Raw genomic sequence first — 23,267 nt, 5'->3', positions numbered from 1 at the left:
ACCAACTATAATTTATATTTCTTTATAATTTTTGAAAAATTAAGAGGACATGACCCTTCCCATAGAACCTCCCTCCACAAAATGTTAGCTCATTTAAGAACTTTAAGAACATTTTTAGAAACAGTTGTGGAAGTAAAAAAAAAGAGCTTATTCTACAATTAAATATGCAGGAAAATAATTTTTAAATAACTTTAAGAACATTTTTTGAAAAACACAAACAAAATTTTGAGTAATTTTATTTTTCACAAACGCAATTACTTTTGTAAAAACGACCAAATGTTTAACTTCCCAATCATTGTTTTTAAAATATGAACATTTATTAAAACAGAGAACAAATTTGAAAGAGTAAATAATGTTTTAAAGAACAAACATTTTTGGAATCTTTAGAACAAATTTTGAAACCGAGAACAATTTTGAAAAATCCTGAACAAATTTGGAAGCGCAAACAGTTTTCTAAAGCGCGATCATTTTTTGAATCTTGAGAACAAAATTTGAAATGGAGTACAATTTTGAAAAATCCTAATATAATTTGGAAGTGCGAACATTTTATTAATCTTGAGAACAAGTTTTGAGATGGAAACCAATTTGTTAAAGCACGAACATTTTTTGAATCTTGATAACAAATTATGAAATGGAGAACAATCTTGAACAAATTTGGAAGCGTGAATTTTTTTTGAATCTTGCAAACAAGTTTTGAGATGGAAAAACAATTTTTTAAAGCACAAACATTTTTGAATCTTGAGAAAAAAATTGAAACCAGAACAATTTTCAAAAATCATGAACGAATTTGGAAGCACGAAATTTTTTAAAGGACGGCATTTTTTGAATCTTGAGAACAAAAATTTGAAAAGGTGAACAATTTTGAAAAACCCCGATCAAAATTGAAAGCACGAACATTTTTACAATTTTGAGAAAAAAATTGAAGTGGAAAACAGCTTTTTAAAGCATGGACATTTTTTGAATATTGAGAAAAATTGTTGAAAAATCCTAAACAAATTTAAAAACGTGAACATTTTTTGAATCTTGAGAACAAGTTTTGGGATGGAAAACAATTTGTTGAAGCACGAACATTTTTTGAATCTTCAAAACAGTATTTGAAATGGAGAAAAATCTTGAAAAATCCTGAACAAATTTGAAAGCACAGACATTTTTAGAATCTTGAGAACAAGTTTTGTAATGGAAAACAATTTTTTTAAAACAATAATATTTTTTGAATTTTGAGAACAAATTTTGTAATCAAGAACAATTTAAAAAAAAGAGTGAACAAATTTGGAAGCGCCAAATTTTTTGAAAACATGAACATTTTTTGAAGCTTAAGAATAAAATTTTGAAAAGGAGAATCATTTTCATAAACCCTGAATAAATTTGGAAGCGCGAACATTTTTTGAATCTTGAGAACAAGTTTTGAAACGGAAAATAATTTTTTAAAGAACAAACATTTTTTTAATCTTGAGAGAAAATTTTGAAACCGAGAACAATTTTGACAATTCCTGAACAAATTTGGGAGCGCGAACAATGTTTTAATGCATGTTTTTTTTTGAAAAATCTTGGGAACAAAATATTGAAATGGAGAACAATTTAAAAAAACCCGATCAAATTTGGAAGCGCGAACAAATTTGAATATTTTTTGAAACCGAGAACAAACTTGAAAGCGCAAACAAATTTTTAAAGCACGAACATTGAATCTTGAGAACAAAATTTGAAACAGAGAATTGTTTTTCAAAAACGTGAACAAATTTGGGAATGTGAACAATTTTTTAAACACCTTTATGACATCTTAAAATTGAGAAAAAAACGTGGAACATTTTTTAAAATTTTGTTCTCCACCTTTTCAAATTTTGAAAACAGGAACATTTTTTTAAATTACGACAAAGTTTTGAAAATATGAACAAATTTTGACAACAAGAACATTTTTGAATGTTTTAAGCAATATTTGTACTTTTTGAAAATCATAAAAAAGAAAAGGGGAAATAATATTAAAAACGAGAAGAAAACACATAGAAAAAAACAGAATAAGAAAGCTGAAAACCCAGTAGAAGGAATAAAAGTTTCCATGTACTAGTTTTAAGATCCCGCATTGTTATTCATTAACTTACAGGATTCAGTAGGGGTGGTTAGCGTTGCTTGTACCTCTTAAGGAGGTGCCATGTTCGATTCCTTGCTTGAACTCTTTCTGATGTTTTTTTATCACGTAGCAAAACCATCCAAATGGTCCGGCCCAGCGTGAGCTGCGCCCTGTGCGAAACGGCGACTACTTGCCGCAGTAAGCGGCGTATAGGGAATTCCGCAGAATACGGCGAATAGCATTTTCTCCAAACTCGATCGAACGCAAGCAAGCAAACAACGCAACGTTCGGTCCAGTGCGTGCGCGCGTCAGGCTGGCCCAACGGATCTGTTCGATAACAGTCTGACACGGACTACATATCTTTTTTTCAGGGTTTGCGGACTGCATATCTTGAGTCGTACACTTAAAAAAATTCTCTTAGATCGACATCTATATGAGAAATGATGACCATCACCCGACAGATAACGTAATTTTCTCCGCCGCCTTCAACAAGTGCCCCATGGGTCCTCGCACATCTCACTGCTAGAACAACTCCAATCATACTTCTCTCTCACATCTCTCCTCCGCTGCGGATTGTGACCAGCGTTGGCAGCCGGTCACCGTAACCATGCGAAGATAAAAATAATAATACAACTGACGTGTGTTTATAAAAGTTTTCTGCAACATGACCTTTGTTCCAAAATTTTCTTCCGCAACAGTATCTATGTTGCAAAAAGATAAAGAAAAAATATGCAACGATCTATGTTACAAAAGTTTTCTGCAACATGACCTTTGTTGCAAATATTTTTGCGGCGCGACCTATGATGCAAATGTTTCTGCAACATTACCTCTGTTGCAAAAGTGAAAAACGCCGCCCAGCCACTGGTAGACGCATAGCCATCGATTGTTTCTGCAGCTGGATCGTTGCTTTAGAAATTAATTGGTCGGGGGAGGCGACCAAGCCGCGTGCGAGCATGTAGATCGGATGGTTGAAAGTGTGTACATCGAACGGCCATTCGAGTGCTCGGTTGCGAGCGCTTGTTTCTGCAACTCAACCATTATTTCAAGAACTAATGGGTCCAAAATTATTCTGTTTCTGCAACTCGACCGTTGTTTCAGGAATTATTGGGTTCGGGGAGGCGACCGAGCCACATAGATCGATCGGCTGCGCGCGTACATCGAACGACCGCCAAGGTGACGTATGTTTCGTACGGATCAACCGATGGACACGTAGCAGTTCCCTATATAAGAAATGATGACCATCACCCGACGACCACGTAGTTTTCTCCGCCACCTCCAACAATTGACACGTGCCCCATGGGCCCTCGCACACCTCCACTGCTGGAACAACTCCAGCCGTACTTCTCTCTCTTGCATATTAGTACGGCTGGAGTTGTTCCAGCAGTGGAGATGTGCGAGGGCCCATGGGGCACGTGTCGATCGTTCGAGGTGGCGAAGAAAACTACGTGATCCGTCGGGTGATGGTCATCATTTCTCATGATGAATTGGAGGAATAAAAAAACTAAGGGACATTTCAAGAGTCGGTACAAACATTAGCAGATCAGAATGAGGTTGGAAGGAAGGAAGTCCTTCAGAATGCTCCGAAAAATTGCAAATGGGTTTCCCCAAATATAAAAAAAGAAACCGATAGTTATTTTGCAATGGTAAATGAAAAGCATCACTATTATAATGTTTATTACTCGCTTTGTTTCTAAATATAAATCATTTTAGATATTTTAATATGAACTACATACGGTACGAAACCATTCGGTGTCCAGGCTTAGCTGCACCCGCAATGAAAAAAATTCAAAAGAAATACTAGAAAAATTCAAAAAACTGTTTAAAAAAAACTTCCCACAGCATTCCAAAAAAACAAGGAAACAAAACTACAACAAACAAGTTATGAATAATATTAAAACTGAACAGGAATAAACTTATGGCAAAATGACTAAGTTAAACTAATAGGAGCAAGCTTGCTACTCCCTCCAGTTTATAAGTCCGACACGTGTACCTAAGTCGTCAATTTGACCAACTTAATGATAAGCATATATTACAAAGAATATATGATTAAAAACTTTAGATGTTTTATTTTCTAATGATACATTTTTTATATTAAACAATAGATTTTATATTAATCAAATTGACGACCTAGGTACACGTACGTGCCTTCTAAACTGTGACGAAGATAATAGATAGAAAACTAATACTCTCTCCGTTCAGAAATATTTATCAAAAAAATAGATGCATCTAGACGTATTTTGGTTCAAGCAAGCTAGCTATAATTTTTTGGACTTTCCAAGTATTTTTACTTGAAATTTTAGATTCTCTACGGTGAAACCAGCCCATCAGGATTCAAATCATAGACTTTGTCAACTCAACATGATTGTGCCAGTCCAATCTCTCAAAGATGCTCAAAAGATAGGATGTGGTGGCCTTCAAATCATAGACTTTGTCAATCTCAACATGATTGTGCCAGTCTAATCTCTCAAAGATGCTCAAAGAGATAGGATGTGCATGTACGTCTGTGCTACGAAAATCAGGCCAAGACCATATCTCAAGATCTACTGCATTCCACCTACGGTGTCTGTAGGGAAGAATCAAGAAAGAAATATAGTCTTCGAAGGTACCCACAAAGTTCATAATAAAACAATCGTAAAATCATTAAAAGAACTAAGCAAAACTTGTACATTTTTGGGTTTGTAACAAACCTCTAGTTTTTCTTATTTCACATAGCTCCTCAACTATCTAGCCACGGACATTCTCGTCAAAATTTCCTTAAACATATTGTCACATGGGACACTAGGAAAAAACAATCATTACAACAAAAAGTTACTCCTGATCTTGCAAAGAATGGCCTAGCTGCAAACTTCGTTCCGTATTCAGTCTTGCCCCAAAGACCTTGCGCAATCTGAATACTTTGTTTGAATTGCTTGCTAGCTTGTTTCTGTCTCGTTCTGGAAAGCTAACTTGTATATTTCATTGTATGTGTCAACAAAGTGAACGTCAAGACCCTCTTTCACGTTTGGAGCAAGCTCATCAAAATCCCTTTTGTTTGCTGCTGGAAATATGATCATCTTTATCGAGCTCCGCCGGGCAGCAATAGCCTTCTCTTTTACCTGTTTTCAAGGGTAAATATAATAAATACGTCATGGTGAATATTGAGTGTTTGCACACATGAAAGCATGCACAAAAGATCAACTAGTGGTCATGACAGTATGATAACAGGATGATCTATCTTTTCTAGAGACTCGGAGTATGTAAAATGCATGCAAGATGATTTTCAAGACTACAAGAATGAATGGTATACAATTCATCAGATATGGAATGATGCATTACTGTTTGCAGATCAAGCACTAACTGTAAATGCCAGCATGAACAATTCAAGATGAAATGCCTCAAGATGCAAACATCACAGCAAATAAGCAAGTTTCCCTGTTTTAGACATGAAGACCAGGCTGCATGTGTGTAAACAACAAAAGAATTCAACAAACCGAGTTTGGGTAAGGAGTAGAGGAAACATACCCCGCCGATTGGGAGGATTCTTCCAGTCAATGTTACTTCACCAGTCATTGCTAAGTCCTTCCTGGCATGTTTTCCCATGGCTAAGGACAACATTGATGTAATCATGGTACATCCAGCACTAGGACCATCCTTAGGGGTGGCCCCTGCAGGAACATGCAAGTGCAACTTTGAGTTTGCAAAGAATTGATTGTCTGGCTCTCTATCTCGTAGTATAGCTCTACTAACTGTGTGAGCAATCTGAGCACTCTCTTTCATGACCTCTCCAAGCTGCCCCGTCATCACAAGTGCACCTTTTCCTTCTCCTTCCTCCACTTTTGTTGTTTCGATGTACAAAGTAGAACCACCCATAGAAGTCCAAGCTAAACCCATGACCACTCCAACAGGAGTTTGCTCATATATACGCTCAGCATGGAATACAGGTTTCCCGACAAAATCGTCAAGGTTTGATAAATCAATTAGTACCTTCTTAACTGCCTTGTCTGCTGCCTCCTCTTTTACTCCGTCTGTGTCCTTGTTGCCCTACAGAATCAGCACTTAGTAAGCTCATTACGATTTCAGCTATAACTTTGTAATCTGCTATCATTACCAACTCTTCTCAGCAATATTCTCGCTCAGAAAATAAACTTCCCTCAGCATAGACTGTCTATATACATTGTTAAGTCAGTTAGAAATTTAAACATCTGTTAATTAGCTAACGTTTGCATCCACCATGGTAGCCAGGGCATGGGGAGCGACAGTTGTATCCAGTATTTATAAAAGAAAATATGACGAAAGATCAATATATTCATTTCATCAAGAGTCAAGAATATCCTATTAAACATACTAGTTTATTCTGCTGCATTGCTTGTCCCGGATCTATCCTACGTCAATAATCATCAGGTGAGTTAATCATCAGGTGGCATGTTCATGGTTGAGAACCCTGGTAGCTCTTGTAGTGGTAGGCGTGGGGTTGCTGCGCTCAGCGCCCATGTATCCGCCTTGGGTGTGTGCATGTGTTGGGGTGGCATGAGTTTGTATAAAGCAGGGCGAAAGCCTTTATCGGTAAATACCATGTATATGATTGGGTTTGCAAGATAGAGCACCATCTTCAGGATCAAGCTATTCACATTTTATCAATAAGAAACACAATGGAATCCATGATGGTCATAGTACCTCTGGTGTGCTCAATGTGTCGGTTGATAGAGCTGGCTCAGTTACAAGAGTTTCTTTCAGAGATGATTCCTTAGCTTCCTCAGGATCTTTGACGGCGGGATCATTCAACTTCTCATCTTTCACATTTGTTGCACTACCACCATCAGTCGGTTCTTCGCTTGCTGTGACAATCACAGCCTCTAGGGCTGGCTCATTTGATACCCCTTGGCGGACAAGCTGCAGAGCTATCTGCAAAGACGAGTCACATGGTATGTAAAGTATGTACGAGGATAAAGTTATGCTCAATTACTCACTATTGAAGAACTACTGGAGTCTGATTGCCAGTACACTGTGCCAGGAATGCGGGAACAAGTAACTTTAATCAAGATTAAGCAGACACCAAAAACAATGCATATGTCGTGATGTTCCTATTTTGTATTGCTACAAACACTAATTTCAAGTGCACAGAATTATAACAAGTTTGTCGCCCTCCTTTTCTTTACATGGTATTGAGTATAGACAACCTATGCTAGCTTCAACAAACTAACAGCTCAAAGATAATTAGATTGGCACTCTGTTGCCGTGTTGCGTACCTTCCGGTAAATTTTCTCAATCTGCTTTTGAAGGTTCCGCACTCCTGCTTCTCGACAGTAATTTTCAATAAGGCCAAGGAGGGCAGCATCTGTAACTTCAACCTGTACATGTTTGTAGATGGACCATTAAAGCTACAATTAACAATGAAATGTACTCATAAAGAAATATCACTGGAAGCATCAAGCTCTATTACTGAATAAGTCAGCTTAATGTGATTGTTATTTCCATTTTGTTCTTTAGTTCACTCTGGAAGCACTTCCAAAGATACTCTTAGATAGGTGTCAACCTTAAAAGGAAATCACAGATGGACATGTCGAACTACTCACCTCCCTTCCAAAATGTAGTGCATATTTTGTTTTCTACTCCCTCTGTACCGAAGTACTTGTAGTTTTAGTAGGCACTAGCCTACTAAAACTACAAACATTTCGGTACAGAGGGGAGTAATTCTATAAGTCAAGTATATCTATGTTTGACCACGTTTATAGAACAAATATCAACACCCACAATACAAAATTAGGTTCATTAGATTCATCATAAAGTATACTTTTGTATTTTATATATTTGGTATTTTAGATGTCAATAGTTTATTACATAAACTTGGTCAAAGATAAACATGTTTGACTTTTGAAAAACGTAATATGCACTACATTGTGGAACGGAGGGAGTATTACATATGCAATGAGCACCGAATAACTGCATTAAGCTTACAAAATTCGCAAAACAAGTCACAACCATAGGTAAAATTTATCTGCCAAAAATAAACTACTAAGTGGCATCCCCGAGTTACATGTCTACATGAATATACGGTTTACAAATATAGCTCTGGAATCTGGAACCTCCCCCACCCCCGCGGTGAAGGTAGAATTTCACAGTTGGGTAAAGGCTCTGTTTGCAATTGTGGATTCAAGAGAATTCCATTTGGCAGATCGTTTTCGGAAGTGGCAATGGGTTACTATCTTACTAGATACAGTAGATATCTTCCATGATATGCTCACCACATAGAGTGCAACTGTTATGACTGGTACAACGTACCAAAGGAGGAGGCCCAATGGGCAGGGTTAGTTACGGGCTTAGCCCAAGTTACCTTAGCTATCTTAGAATCCAAGTTATCTAGGGTTTAGTGGAGGCTGTCCTCCTTTATAAACACATGTACCCCTTCGATATTAAGCAGACAATAAACAATATTCTGTTGTCGTCTCCTTCAGGAGACGGGAGCCCCAAACCCTAGCCGCCTCTCTCTCTCTCTCTCTCTCACGCCGCGACGGCGCCCAACCGCCGGCGCCGGCGTCCCCAACCTCGCAGCCCGCACTTCCACCCCTACAACCTACGTCCGAGACCTGGTAGAACCCCAGCCTCTACCAATTTGGTATCAGGTAGCTTGGGTTCGATGAGTTTGTCGGACCTTCCCACCACCGCCGCCGCCGCCACCACCGCCTTCCCCGCCACCTCGCAGCAGCCGCCGCCGCCGCACCAGGGGCCGCCGCCGGCCGCCTCCGGTACCGCGGCCCTGGCGGCCGAACCCGCCCCCGTCCTCTCCCCGGCGGAGATATCCTCGGCGATCCGCGACCTCAACCTGGCGGTCTCGAACCGCCGGACTTTCCTCCAGGCTCCGTACGCAACCCCGCCACAACCGCCTCCGCCGGCGGCGCCCTTCGCGCCACCGCCCCCGGCCACCGTCGCGCCCCAGGGCCTGCCGATCACCCAGGTCCGGTGGCCGCCGTCGCCGTCCCCGCTACCGACGTGGATCGACACGCCGACCTACACGACGGCGCCGCTACAGCCGACGGTGTTGCAGCCACCCGCCCCCACCTTTGGGGGGTTCGGCGGGTACACTTGACCCGTACGCCGGGAGCTCGTGGTGCCGCAGCACTCTCCTTCCGCCGCGTTGGGTCGTCACGAGGGCACCTACGCGGCCTCGCCACACGAGCAGCAGGCGCCCCGCTTCACCAAGCTGGAGTTCGCCACCTACGACGGCACCGTCGACCCCCTGAACTGGCTCAATCAGTGCGACCAGTTTTTCAGGGGGGAGCGGACCATGGCGTCCGACCGCACGTGGATCGCCTCCTACCACCTTTGTGGCGCCGCCCAGACGTGGTACTACGCCCTCGAGCAGGACGAGGGCGGGATGCCTCCATGGGAGCGCTTTCGCGACCTGTGTCTCCTCCGGTTCGACCCCCCCATACGTGGGAGCCGCTTGGCCGAGCTCGGTCGCCTTCCCTTCACCACCTCGGTGCAGGACTTCGCCGACCGCTTCCAGACGTTGGCCTGCCATGCGCCTGACGTCACGGCTCGCCATCGGTGCAGGACTTCGCCGACCGCTTCGAGACGTTGGCCTGCCATGCGCCTGACGTCACGGCTCGCCAACGCGCCGAGCTCTTCGTCGACGGCCTTCCCGACCACATCCGCATCGACGTCGAGATGCGCGACCCCCAGGACCTGCAGTCGGACATGTATTACGCATGCGCGTACGAGCTGCGCGCCAACGCCCTGCAGCAGGCGTTCCCGGGCCGCGGCACGCGTCCCCCGACCCGCCCCGCCCCGGTGGCCGCCACCCCGACACGCCCCGCCCTGCCGGCCACTACTGCGGCTGCCCCCGCGCCGACACGCACCTTCCGGCGCTTGACGTCGGCCGAGCAGCTCGAGCGGCGCCGCAAGGGCCTGTGCTTCAACTGCGACGAGCCGTATGCGCCGGGTCACACGTGTGCCCGCCTGTTCTACTTGGAGACCGTCAACGACGCGGAGGTGGAGGCCCTCACCGTGGAGCTTGACGCCACCACTCTCTGAGGCCGGCGTCACGACCTACGGGCCGGTCGACCGACCACCTTCATCGTCTCCCTTCATGCGCCACCGTCTCGTGGACACGGGTTCGATGCACAACTTCCTGTCCGGGGACGCCATGCGCCGCCTCGCACTCCAACCGGCGGGCTCGGAGAAGTTCAACGTCACCGTCACCAACGGGGACCGCCTTGCTTGCCAGAGGGTGGCGTGGCAGGTTCCCGTCCTCATCGGCGATGAGCCGTTCTCCATCGACTGCGTCGGCATCAACCTGGGCTGCTACGACTTCATCCTCGGCATCGACTTCCTGTCCACTCTCGGCCCCATCCTTTGGGACCTCGATGTGCGGTCCCTCATCTTCTGGCGCGAGGGCGGCCGTCGCGTTCAGTGGACAGGCATCGGCGACTCCGGCGCCGCGATCCCGCAGCTCCAGTTGATGGCGGCCGCACTAGACGAGGCGCATCCCCTACTGGCCGACCTCCTGCAGCAGCACAGCGACATCTTCGACGAGCCACAGGGCCTCCCTCCCGCACGGCCCTGTGACCACCGCATCCACCTGCTGCCGGAAACGGCACCTGTCGCCGTGCGCCCGTACCGATACCCTCAGCTACAGAAAGACGAGCTCGAGCATCAGGTGGCGGTCATGCTCGCGCAGGGCATCATCCGGATTTCGACATCGCCGTTATCCGCCCCGGTGCTCCTTGTGCGCAAGCCCGACGGCACATGGCGCTTCTGCATCGACTACCGCGGCCTCAACACCCTGACGTCCAAGGACAAGTTCCCCATCCCCGTCGTGGATGAGCTCTTGGACGAGTCGTGGATGAGCTCTTGGACGAGCTACACGGAGCGCGCTTCTTCACCAAGCTCGACCTTCGCTCGGGCTACCATCAGGTGCGCATGCACCCTGACGACATTGAGAAGACGGCGTTCCGCACTCACCATGGCCACTTCGAGTTCCTGGTGATGCCGTTCGGCCTCTCCAACGCGCCGGCGACCTTCCAGGCCCTCATGAACGACGTGCTCAGCCCATACTTGCGCCGCTTTGTGCTTGTTTTCTTTGATGACATTCTTATCTACAGTGCATCTTGGGCGGAGCACCTACAGCACGTGGCCATCATCTTCAACGAGCTTCGAGCGCATCGTCTACACCTCAAGCGCTCGAAGTGCTCGTTCGGCACGACCTCCGTCGCATACCTGGGGCACGTCATCTCGGCGGACGGGGTAGCGATGGACGCGGACAAGGTCGCCGCCGTCGCCGCGTGGCCGACCCCGCGGGCGCTCCGCGGCTTCTTGGGCCTCGCCGGCTACTACCGGAAGTACATCCGGGACTTCGGCCTCATCGCCGCGCCACTGACGCGTCTCCTTCGAGGCGACACCTTCTCATGGGACGAGGAGGCGACTACAGCATTCGAGGCTCTCCAGCGGGCGCTCACGACGGGACCCGTCCTCCAGATGCCGGACTTTGATATGCCGTTCGTGGTGGACTGCGACGCCTCTGGCATCAGCTTCGACGCCGTCCTCCACCAGGGCGAGGGACCGCTCGCCTTCTTCAGCCGCCCCTTCGCCGCTCGCCATCACAAGCTCACGGCCTATGAGCGCGAGCTTATTGGGCTGGTTCAGGCGGTGCGCCACTGGCGGCCTTATCTTTGGGGCCGGTCCTTCCGTGTGCGCACGGACCACTACAGCCTCAAGTTCCTGCTGGACCAGCGCCTCTCCACAGTTCCGCAGCACCAGTGGATCAGCAAGCTCTTCGGCTTCGACTTCACCGTCGAGTACCGCCCCGGCCGTCTCAACACGATCGTCGACGCCTTGTCCCGCCGCGACACTGAGGATGTCGCGGACGACGTCGCCATGGCTGGCACTATCATGTGCATCCGCTCCGGGCCATCTTTCGCCTTCATCGACGACATTCGCCGGGCAACTTCAAAGGCCGCGGACGCGCAGGGCCTGCGCCAGCGCCTTGACGCCGGCGAGCTGGACAAGCCCTGGCGCTTGGACGAGGGGCTGCTCCTACATGGCCGCCGCATCTTCGTGCCCGACCATGGCGACCTGCGCCACCAGGTCCTGACCTTGGCGCACTCTGCAGGGCACAAGGGCGTGCAGAAGACTCTCCATCGTCTCCGTGCTGATTTTTACATCCCCGGTGATGGCGCAATGGTCGCGACTGGGTGCGGTCGTGCGTGACGTGCCAACGAAACAAGACGGAGACACTACGACCCGCGAGTCTACTGCAGCCGCTGGACGTACCCTCCCAGGTGTGGGCGGATATTTCCATGGACTTCATCGAGGGCCTTCCCAAGGTGGGCGGCAAGTCCGTCATCCTACGCGCACTTCATCGCCCTGGGTCATCCATATACACCCGCCTCCGTGGCGCGGGCCTTCTTCGACGGCATCGTCCGCCTCCACGGTTTTCCTTCGTCCATCGTCAGCGATCGTGATCCCGTGTTCACGGGACATGTCTGGCGGGATCTCTTTCGACTGGCGGGCGTTAAGCTCCGCATGAGCACGGCGTTCCACCCTCAAACAGACGGCCAATCCGAGGTGGTCAACAAGGTGATCGCCATGTACCTTCGTTGTGTTACTGGTGATCGTCCACGAGCTTGGGTGGACTGGTTGGCGTGGGCGGAGTACTGCTACAACACCTCCTATCACTCCGCCCTGCGCACCACGCCTTTCGAGGTGGTCTACAGGCGCCCACCTCCGGCGATGCTCCCTTATTTGAGCCTGGGACGGCTCGGTCTGAGACAGCGGGCGACTTACTCCGCACCCGCGACGACATTCTGGCTAAGGCGCGCCAGCGTCTTCTCCAAGCACAACAGCTGGCTCAGAAAAACTACGATGCTCATCATCGCGAGGCGGAGTTCGCGGTGGGCGATTGGGTGTGGTTGCGCCTCCTCCACAGGACCACGCAGTCTCTGGACCCGCGCTCCAAGCGCAAATTGGGACCTCGCTACGCCGGTCCCTTTCGTGTGCTGGAGCGTGTCGGCACACTCGCATACCGCTTGGAGCTGCCAGCTGGTTCTCGCCTCCACGACGTCTTCCATGTCGGCTTACTGAAGGCCTACCGCGGGGACCCTCCTGCAGCGACGCCGGCCCTTCCTCCTACTTCGGATGGCCGCCTCCTTCCAGCTTCCGCACAGGTGGCCAAGGTGCTGCAGGCGCAGCAGCGTCGCGGCGTCTGGCATGTCTTGGTACAGTGGACCGGCCTGCCAGAGGAGGAAGCGACTTGGGAGAAGCTCGACGATTTCCGCCAGCAGTTTCCAGATGTTCAGCTCGAGGACGAGCTGTTTGAGAAGGCGGGGAGAGATGTTATGACCGGTACAACGTACCAACGGAGGAGGCCCAGTGGGCAGGGTTAGTTACGGGCTTAGCCCAAGTTACCTTAGCTATCTTCGAGTCCAAGTTATATTAGAGTATTCTGTTGTCGTCTCCCTCAGGAGACGGGAGCCCCAAACCCTAGCCGCTTCTCTCTCTCACGCCGCGACGGCGCCCAACCGCCGGCGCCGGCGTCCCCAACCTCGCAGCCCGCACTTCCACCCCTACAACCTACGTCCGAGACCTGGTAGAACCCTAGCCTCTACCAGCAACATAGTTAAATATACCACCTAAGTCTGTAATCCCAAAACAATCTAAAGATAAGTACACTGGAAGCCTTGTGGTGAACTAGGATTTGCTAAGTTACTACAACTCGTCACATTTTCCAGCATCACAAAAAAGAACTTATGTGCTGCAATAATGCATAGAAAGTTCTAAAGAATTGAGAAGTCATACATAACAAAGCATAGCTTGGTGAGATTTAAGCTATCTATATCATGACCACTATTTTTTCTGTATGTCATGGAGTGGACTTCCATTTTGTAGGAAATTGAACTTTGAAGTTATAAACAACACCAGAAAATAAAGCAGATTGAATGGCTAGCCTGCTTCCAAATCTGCAGATACCTGTTCAGGTTTAATGCCACAAGCCTCTCTAGTATTCTTCTCCAGATAGTCCCGAGCAATATGCATCTTCTCATCAGTTATATAACCAGCTATTGAAATGATCTCCATTCTATCCAACAACGGATTAGGTATTGTATCAATAACATTTGCTGTGCAAACAAACAGAACCTGGTTTTCATACAACAAAATGTCAGGGAATGCTTTGCAATAATTAAATTCAAAAACTTATTAAATAGAACAAGAACATCAACAACAACAACAACAACCAAGCCTTTCAGTCCCAAACAAGTTGGGGTAGGCTAGAGTTGAAACCCATTAACTTAAGAAGTCTCATGGAATAGAACAAGAACATCATTAACAGAAAATTGCATGGCAGAGAAGTCACGAAGCACAAGCAAAACAGCAGCAATTAGCAAGATCGGAAAATGGAATCAAGCAAGAAAGCAATATCGCATTAACTTAATCAAAACTCTCAAGGAGTCAAGGGTAATAATGCTCTATCACACCTCATGAATTAATAGCATAATCACTGCATGTGATAGCAAAATAATAAGGGGTGTGCACGCCAAATCATAACAGCATGCCAAGAGATGTAAACTGACATGATGCTTGCTACAGTTGTTGAGGAAACATTAGAAAACATTACTTTGAACTGTAAACTGAAGTTACCCAAATGCATACATAGGTAAAACAGGCAAATGCCCTTGAGAAAGCAACATACTAACCTTGGATAGGTCAATAGGAACATCAAGGTAGTGGTCCAAAAAATTAATATTCTGCTCAGGGTCCAGAAGTTCCAGCAGTGCACTCGCTGGATCACCAGAATGCCCTCTCCCAAGCTGCCAGCAAACAAAGATGGGATAGCCAGTTAAATTTCGAAATGATGCAGCATTTGAATCAAAAAAATCATAGTGGCTAACAAAACAAATTGCTGTTGAATATGTAATCCATGTCTAAACAACTGCAAATGATTGGTGACTCAAACGGAAAAAAAAATTGTTACAATACCTTGTCGATCTCATCTATCAACACCAGAGGATTTGCTGTCCCAACTGATTTGAGACACTGCACCATCTTCCCTGGCATTGCACCAACGTAGGTACGCCGATGCCCCTAAGATTATTTAAATGTCATTGAAACAACAGCTCAACTAGTTTTAAACAATACCAACACTTCACAAGAGACGTGACATGGATATTTGTTGCGCACCTTGATTTCTGCCACATCGGCCAAACCTCCAACAGAAAATCTGTAGAACTGTCGATTCAATGCACGTGCAATAGAGCGACCAATACTAGTTTTACCGACTCCTGGTGGCCCAGAAAGACATATGATCTTCCCTGTATAAATGATAAATGAACAAAGTCATTGGTTGAATAGCTACATGTGAGATGTGAAGTAAGATACTCCACCCACTCCCACTCACAGAGAAGTGTTTTTAGTGTTGTTTAGAGTCAAACTTTAAGCTATGGTGGCTACTGATACATCTTTGAAAATCAAAAATGGCATATGAAAACAATGTGTAGATTTACCTAGACAAGTATTTAAGTAATATGATTGTTTCGCTGGTTTGTTAATAATAACAAAAGGTGAGCGGTCAATGTTACGTTCTAAAGACCATGTTTGTCAAAGACGGCACTCATTGTGACAAAACAGAGGGAGAACCAAATCTAGCGACAAATATTTTTTTAAGCTAAGTAATCCAGCTACAGTATGTCTATCAGAAGTCTCTACATGAAGCTTTCAAAATCCAGCTTCTACCAAATGACGAGCTATGATGAAATAGAGGAACCAGATCCTTTATATGCCATTTTTCATGAATGCGGTATATAACTAAGGATTCCAATAGAGCACTTACAACTAGCTCCACACCATACTGGTAAATAAATGACATGATATTTGAAACACAAAACAGAAAGGGAGATGTTAGGACATAAACCTTGCGAAGTCCCTCTTAACTTCCCAACTGCTATGAACTCCAGTATTCTCTCTTTAACATCACTCAGACCATAATGGTCTTCATCAAGGATTTGTTGGGCATGATGAACATCAAAATTCTCGTTGCTGCAACAAAAGGGCAAACACTAGAATAAGGCTCAGATAATTGACCTATGTTTCAAAAGTAAGGCAGATAAATACAAACCTATAATTTCCCCACGGCAATACCGTCAGCCAGTCCAAATAATTGCGAGTTACATTGAACTCGCTAGAACTGGCTTCTAGCAGCTGTAACTTGGTGAGCTCTTCTTCAATGACTTGCAAAACATGAGGAGGACACTTGTCTTTCTTTGCTTCAATCCTTTCCCTAAACTTTTCTGCACCCCATGAATAATTAGTAAATTATAAGGCCAACAACAGTGAAAAAAAAAACATTAATTGCCAACAAGTATGACGGTTCAAGAACAGACCAGACAATGCTGTCTTGTCATCAGTCTCCAAACCTAGCTCCTGCAAACATGAGATACGGTGAGCGATAATGAAGGACCAATAAATCAGATCAACCTAAAAGTTATGGTGATTTCACATTTGGCATGCACAAATTGTTCGAGAAGCAGACACCAGATGGTGGCATTGTTCAATTTGACATTTAATGAGAATCAATGGTGTCATGGATCATTAAAAATAGCTATATTATACAACATTAATTATTTGAAAGTAGGACTGGAAGGAGCATAATTAAATTGATAAGAGAAACAACAAATGATCAGTACCTTCTTGATTGCTTTAAGTTGTTCGTTCAATAAATAACGTCGCTGATCCCCGCTAATTTTTTCTTCAATTGCTTTTGCAATCGCTTGCTGTAAAAAAAAGATAACAAGAAAGCTCAAACTAAGAATAAAATTAAAACCTAACAAGGGAGACTAAGATAATGAATTACCTGTAACTTACTGATCTCCATGTCCTTCTTTACTAACTCTAGAGTTAACTTTAAACGCTTATCTACCTGCTCAAGAAATGCCACATTTGAATTGAAGCAGACCAAGAAAGCAACATATTGTTCATTCAAGAACACATAGATGAGTGATGTATTGATGACACAAAGAGAGTATCCTATAGATCATTTTTTTCACAATTATTTATTTTGGTGAATTTGGAAAGAATTTTCGCTAGTCCGGACCAGTATTATTGTTTCACCAAGTATTCTTGTGCCATCAAATTTGATTTTAAGAAGGCCAACAAGTATGCTTAGTGGACAAAAGGCAAAACACAATAATCTTCTACTAAGCCATGAGAATGTGTTCAATTGCGTAGATGAGATGATTATATCTTGCAATAAAATATTTAGAGTACAAAGTCAAACAGAAGCATAAATAAGTCCCAGTGCCCATGGTAATTAACAGTTTCCATGGCATCTAGACATTCAACGAATGTAAAAGTTTACAAAGAACTTTATGGGTAAGAACTTGGTAGGTTTCAAGTAAGATGCATATTGCTTAGGGAGTTGGATTTAAAGAAGTAAAAGAAATGTAAAATGAATGAAGTTTCAAGAAAGTTTCTTACATCTAATTCCTCGAGCACTTCCTGGCAAAGCAACTTGTTGGCACCAGAAATAGCAGCACCAAAGTCTGCTAGCCGTGGATAGTTGAAATCACCTACATGCTGAATAAAGTGAAAGAAGAAAAACATTCAGAATGCCACTATGTAATCCAATGGTACCCAAGAAAAAGGAAATGCATGGGTATACAATGGAAGTGTCAAATTTATCATCAGGGATTTCTATGTCAACTGTTACATGGCCACTGGTTATAGCTCTAATATATTGTCATTACAGCCTGGCGTTAATGGCAGGTACAGGTAGCTGGGAGCGAAGAAGATGCCTATCCTAGCCCTCAGTCATTTGGTTCCCATAGATACCCTTGCCTGTTATCCACTTTCAGCAACTAGATAGGATGAAAGAACTTAATAAGGTTCAGTAACATGTTTACCCTGCCAATGTTAGATATTAACATAACATTTCAATAATCAAAACACCAGTTGCGTCACAAGTTTGACAAGTTCTATGGTTTTCAAACAATATTCAAATAAATGAGTACAGGGCATGCTTGGTTTGAAGCCTAAAATTAGCTAGCCAATAAATTGCCAAACTTGCCAACAATTGGCAACTTTTCTAGAGGTGGGCAATGCAGTTTGGTAAGCAACCAACTTATAGCCAATATTTTGGACTTTCCCAAACATTAACTGGGAGGCCCCCCTCCAATACGAGAAAGGCCTATTCGGCCAATTAACTGGGAGACCCAGTTAATCGGTCTGACAAGCTGATTTATCGGTTGTCAGGCCGAATTATCGGCTGGGCCGATTAATTGGGCAGCATATTTTGGCCCAAAACTACTCTCCTATGCCAAGAATGTACAAGTAGTACTGTTGCTGTGCTGCTCTCCTTCGATGTTAGATAGTGATGTACAATTACTGTTGTTGTGTTGTTGTTGTTGTTGCTGCTCTTCTATGTAAATCTAGACATCATTAGAACATCAAGGTAACACTCTTCCTTGTTGCTATGTAGCCTAGGATTGCATATTTAGACATTCAGTACAATGCATGTCGCTATGTAGCCTCGGATATATAAATATGGCCCTAGTTAACCTACCGATATATTCAGTTAAATGGCCGATTCGCCGATTAATCACTTATCAGCCCCCGATCGATATGGTACCAGTTACCAATATCCTGAACAGTGCTACGAACAAAGGAAGAAATTAAGGAAATAATTCAGACCTGTATGTAGGTCTGAACATGATCCTTCCAAAGGGAACTTGTCTTGAGAACCTCCCTTAAAGTTGATATAACTTCAAATGAGGTTGCTTTTATAACATCGTCATCCTTGTTGTAGGCATTTTCCTGCAAAGGACAAGTTAAATGGTCTAACATGCGAGGTATCTTCTGACAGTTTATAGCAACGAAGCAATCTCACATTTAGTTCATAGTGAAATCAGGGTAGCCCTGTTTGGAACCACAATAGATTATGATAATCTGGATTATGAAGATAGATTATATAATCTGGTTTATAAAAATAATCTAGGCGGGCATGTTTGGAGGCCAGATTATATAAACTGTAGTTCAGGTTTTACATTGCATAATGACCTGTCCGCCCTCTCTTTTTTTTAAAGAGGAGTGTGGTGGTGGCAGGAATGTAATTATCTCCAACTTTACAAGGGTAATGGGTCATTAGCAATCCATAATCTGATTTTAGCTGGGGTGGAGTAGATTGTGAGTTTTTAATGATCTGTCCATCTAGTTTTTATAATCTACATCATAATCTGTCCTGTTTGGAGACAGATTATATAATCTGAGTGGTTCCAAACAGGGCCTAAGAAAATTTTACTACAGATTCAATTAATCTTGTGCCGTCTAAAAGTACACGATGAGAAACAAGTGAGAAAAAAATTACATCACTAAAAAAACCGCAATGGTGCAGGAGCACACACAAAATAAGATCGCAAAAGGAGGGTGATCTGAATACTGGTATGTGATATACATAGTATTGCATGGATGCAGCTAAAAATCACAGCTATAACAGAAATTAGAATCATAAATGGACTTCCCTTTAGCTTCAAGAAACAGAATTTTAGTGTGCTTGTTCATTTTTGTGTGTGTGTGTGTGTGGGGGGGGGGGGGGGGGATTTGAGCAGCACTTTCCACTTTGGGGCAGGAGGGAGGAATTTCATGCCCATAACGGCAAATACAAAAACAGAAACACGGGAGCTGGTGATATCATTGTAGAGTTACCTTCAGATGGTCAACTTTAACTGTAAGTGGGTCCTCCTCAACCTGCAGTTATGGGTATCTTGATGTAAAGAAAGTTCTATAACTCGCAGAAACTGAATAGCAGTGAATCTAACATATCTCACCATCTCAGTTATCCGCAAACGTCGGTGACCAAGCAGCACTACCTGATCCCCTTGTATGCTAGTTATCTACAGAAACAACAAAGACTGGTTACAGGGAACGTATTATTAACATAAGACTGTGTTAGCACAGGACAATCCCAGTCTTTCTAATATTACCTGAGCCAGAGTACCAACTTCATGAAGACGCTTCAACAACTCCTTCCCTTTGAGACTATCAATGGTTTTATTGTCTGATGAATCTGGACTGGCTACAATACTAGGGTCAGTGCCCTCTTCATCCTTCACAAGAAAGGCACCCGCATATGGGGCTGATCTTTTGCGATTTTCAATTAAGGCTTGCAACAGCTTTTGGTCCTAAAATATTTTTAAAGGAGAGGGAAAATTACCATGTCAGTAAGAAGCAAGAAGGAAATTACAGAGTACCCAAATTCCTCAACAACATACCTTTACATAGATCGGCATATAAAATCCTGGAAAGAGTGGTCGGTGTGGAAGAGGCAGGGCAATGACCTATAGTAAATTAAGAAAAGCGCACGCTTAGTAGAATGCACCATGAAAATATGGTCACACATCAATTGTTCACTCTACAAATTCTTCTCATACGACTTCTTAAAGTTTCATATCAAATATGTTTTGATCCCTGGACTATACAACCCAGAGTATCAGATGAATAATCACATCAGCCCCAGAATAAATACATTTCTTCCTCTACCACTGAATTTAAGCCAGTTTATATGTTCCTGTTTCCCACTAGATTGGAGTCGTTCCGCGATTTGGAGGTGTTTTCCTGTCAATAGTTCCTAGCATTACACTCTTTCTCATGAATATTACTCCTGGTAACAACTAGCCCTGATTCCCATTCATTTCCCTCTCGCTGTAAGCCTCCTTTCACGGCGAATCAAGGATTCATTTACAAATCATTCTGAGCTCAGGCCAACACACTCTACTACTGTACTAATTAGTAGCACAATTCCACTGAATGGTTGATACAGGCAACTAAACAGAGCGATTACTATCCGAAATGAGAGAGAGCGAACCGAGAGGAAATCCTCGGGCCGGGGGTTGGTGGAGACGATGGCGGAGGACGCCTTGCCTTCCGCCTCACCCTCCGCGACGACCGCATCCTCGGCCTTCGCATCCGCTGCGGCCGCCGCCGCGGCCTCGGAGTCGCTCCCGGAGAAGCTGGAGCAGAAGCGCGCCCGCCTCCCCATAACCGAGCTCCGGCCGCCCCTCAGCGACCCGAAAACCCTGAGCAGCGGCGACCGCATCTCCTCCGCCGCCGCCCCGGCCGGCACGGCGGCGAACCGCGCCGGGAAGGCAGTGGCGGCAGCCGCCGCCGCGCGCAGCATGAGGGGTTCGGACGGTTGGGCGGTGCGACTCTAGGGTTTGGACGAGCAGCCGCGGATGTGCGGGCGGCGTGCTCTGCCGTTCTGGTTTGGGGAAGAAGAAAGAAAGGAAGGAAGGAATGAGCCAGACTGCGAAACCCTTCCAAAACCCCTTTTATGATTAAAAAGATTAAATAATTCGTAGCTGTGCTAATAGTTCTGCTACTAATTCAGCTGGAATTTTGGTAACCACTGCCAACTACAGACGTTTACACGAAGAACTCTAGGTATCTGCAATGAAGGTGTTGGGACACCTGGGCATTCCGCAACTCTAGCAAACCCCGCATCCCGCCGACTCGCAAAACACGTTTGCAGTTCGTGTAAAACCCTTTTGTGAGCCGGCGCGGGTTGGAATGGATGCAGACACCTTAAATGGATCCGTAAAAAAAAATATTCGCGGAATATGCTTTTTTACTTGTCGGCTTCTGCGGGTTCTGTTCGGGCTCCACCGCGACGACCCGCAAACAGAAAAACTGCAAATCTCGCATTTGACATAGGGTTTGGCAAACAAGTTCAAATTCAGACGACATAAACAGTTTGCGCGCAAATAAAAGTGAAGTTCATTACGCAAAAGAGGGCATGCAAAGGTTTGTGCCCATGTCCGGCATCATCTTGGGGGTCGATCTTCACTCCGCGCCATGGAGTCCATATTGAAGTTCATCGGCGTCACCGAATCCACCTCCGTCGCTTGTTCCAACTCCCGCACCAAAATCATCCACATTGGCACCATATGGAGCAGAGAAAACATCACCGGAACTGGAACACGGACCGGCCGAGGCGACCATTCTCCTCTTCAAGATCTCTCTCCTTGCCATATCATGCCATGTTTTGGTGAGGTCGTCCATGTAATTGCGGTTCATTGACATGATCTTGTTCTCCTCGGCGAGCAACAATGACATCGATTTGTTTTCAGAGGCGCGTGCTTCTCTCTCCTCAATGGCGACTTTGCGGAGCCCCTCTTCCTTGAGCATTTGCCATTTTTCTTGCTTCTCTTTTGCCTTCTTCTCGGCCAACTCTTGCTTGATCTCCACCGATTTCAACATCAACTCGTTTGATTGCACCATGGCATCAATCTTCTCCCTCAAGCTCGCTGCTTCTTGCTCTCTCTTCATCTTCTCTTTAGTCTTCTTGTCGCCATCGGGCTTGTGCAAATTTCTTGGGCCATCATCATCCTCATCTTCATCCATGTTTATAAGTGAGCCTCTCTTTGGTGGGGATTCTTTGTCGATCAATTTCCACTTCTCGCACTTTTGGAGCAACTCCCAACAATGCTCTAATTTGAAGAATTTGCCTTCCGAAGCTTCCATGTCCTTGTATCTATGTTGAGCAATATTGTCCTACAAAATATGAACAAAGTGATGCAATCATTTCCCATGATACATTATGATGATGCACAACTTGAACAAAGGAAAAATAAACTCACATAGTCGGACTCCACCGTGCCACTTGGAGGTGCATTGCGTACTTGCTCCAAGCAAGCTACCCAACGGCTGCACATAGGCTTTATATTCTTCCAACGCCCTTGAAGGGACCAAAATGTGTGTGCAGTCCTATTAGGATGCTTTTTCATAATGCGGAAGTATTGATCTTCGATCCTTTGCCAATATCTCTTGACGGTTTGAGAAACACATGTGCATGCATCAAGAGACACCGCACTCCATGCTTGGTTCAAAGCTTGATCTTCCAAGATCGTGTAGTTCTTTGATCTTTGGCTTTTCCCACTCTTTGTGTCATTTTGTTGAGGGTGCGGGGAAAAGCCAAAGATCGTGTCATTTTGTTGCTATTGTTTTCTTCGTGTCAAGTATTCATTCCTATGACCATGAGATCATGTAACTCACTGACACCGGAGGAATACCATGTGTGTATCAAACGTCACAACGTTACTGGGTGACTATAAAGGTGCTCTACAGGTATCTCCGAAGGTGTCCGTTGAGTTAGCATGGATGAAGACTGGGATTTGTCACTCCGTGTGACGGAGAGGTATCTCGGGGCCCACTCGGTAATACAACATCACATATAAGCCTTGCA

The 23,267-nt window shown here is 45.1% G+C and overlaps 1 protein-coding gene across 1 annotated transcript; it reads right to left on the bottom strand.

Annotated features, from left to right (window-relative positions):
• Positions 1-4,683: 4,683 nt before the first annotated feature.
• Positions 4,684-21,321, bottom strand: LOC123424644 (lon protease homolog, mitochondrial). Its single transcript, XM_045108282.1, has 20 exons — positions 20,892-21,321; positions 20,299-20,364; positions 20,011-20,208; positions 19,855-19,920; positions 19,733-19,774; positions 18,722-18,844; positions 17,510-17,608; positions 16,887-16,952; positions 16,720-16,806; positions 16,417-16,456; positions 16,152-16,323; positions 15,948-16,072; positions 15,218-15,348; positions 15,017-15,121; positions 14,734-14,847; positions 14,009-14,176; positions 7,291-7,392; positions 6,719-6,946; positions 5,567-6,085; positions 4,684-5,160 (listed from the first exon to the last, which is right to left on the bottom strand). Exons 1-20 carry the CDS (start codon positions 21,201-21,203, stop codon positions 4,978-4,980), a joined length of 2,946 nt encoding a protein of 981 aa, XP_044964217.1. The 5' UTR covers positions 21,204-21,321; the 3' UTR covers positions 4,684-4,977.
• Positions 21,322-23,267: the final 1,946 nt, after the last annotated feature.

This window comes from Hordeum vulgare, chromosome 2H (genome assembly GCF_904849725.1).
Source record: "Hordeum vulgare subsp. vulgare chromosome 2H, MorexV3_pseudomolecules_assembly, whole genome shotgun sequence".
NCBI classification, from domain to species: Eukaryota; Viridiplantae; Streptophyta; class Magnoliopsida; order Poales; family Poaceae; genus Hordeum; species Hordeum vulgare.
This window is presented reverse-complemented; position numbering and strand designations above follow the sequence as displayed.

Excerpts from the sequence above, each read along its gene's own strand:
- LOC123424644 (XM_045108282.1), bottom strand. The coding sequence starts at position 21,203 with ATGCTGCGCGCGGCGGCGGCTGCCGCCACTGCCTTCCCGGCGCGGTTC. Across the intron at positions 6,947-7,290 it reads TTGAGAAAATTTACCGGAAG|ATAGCTCTGCAGCTTGTCCG; the intron begins GTACGCAACACG and ends TCGTCTTTGCAG. Across the intron at positions 5,161-5,566 it reads GAATCCTCCCAATCGGCGGG|GTAAAAGAGAAGGCTATTGC; the intron begins GTATGTTTCCTC and ends CCTTGAAAACAG.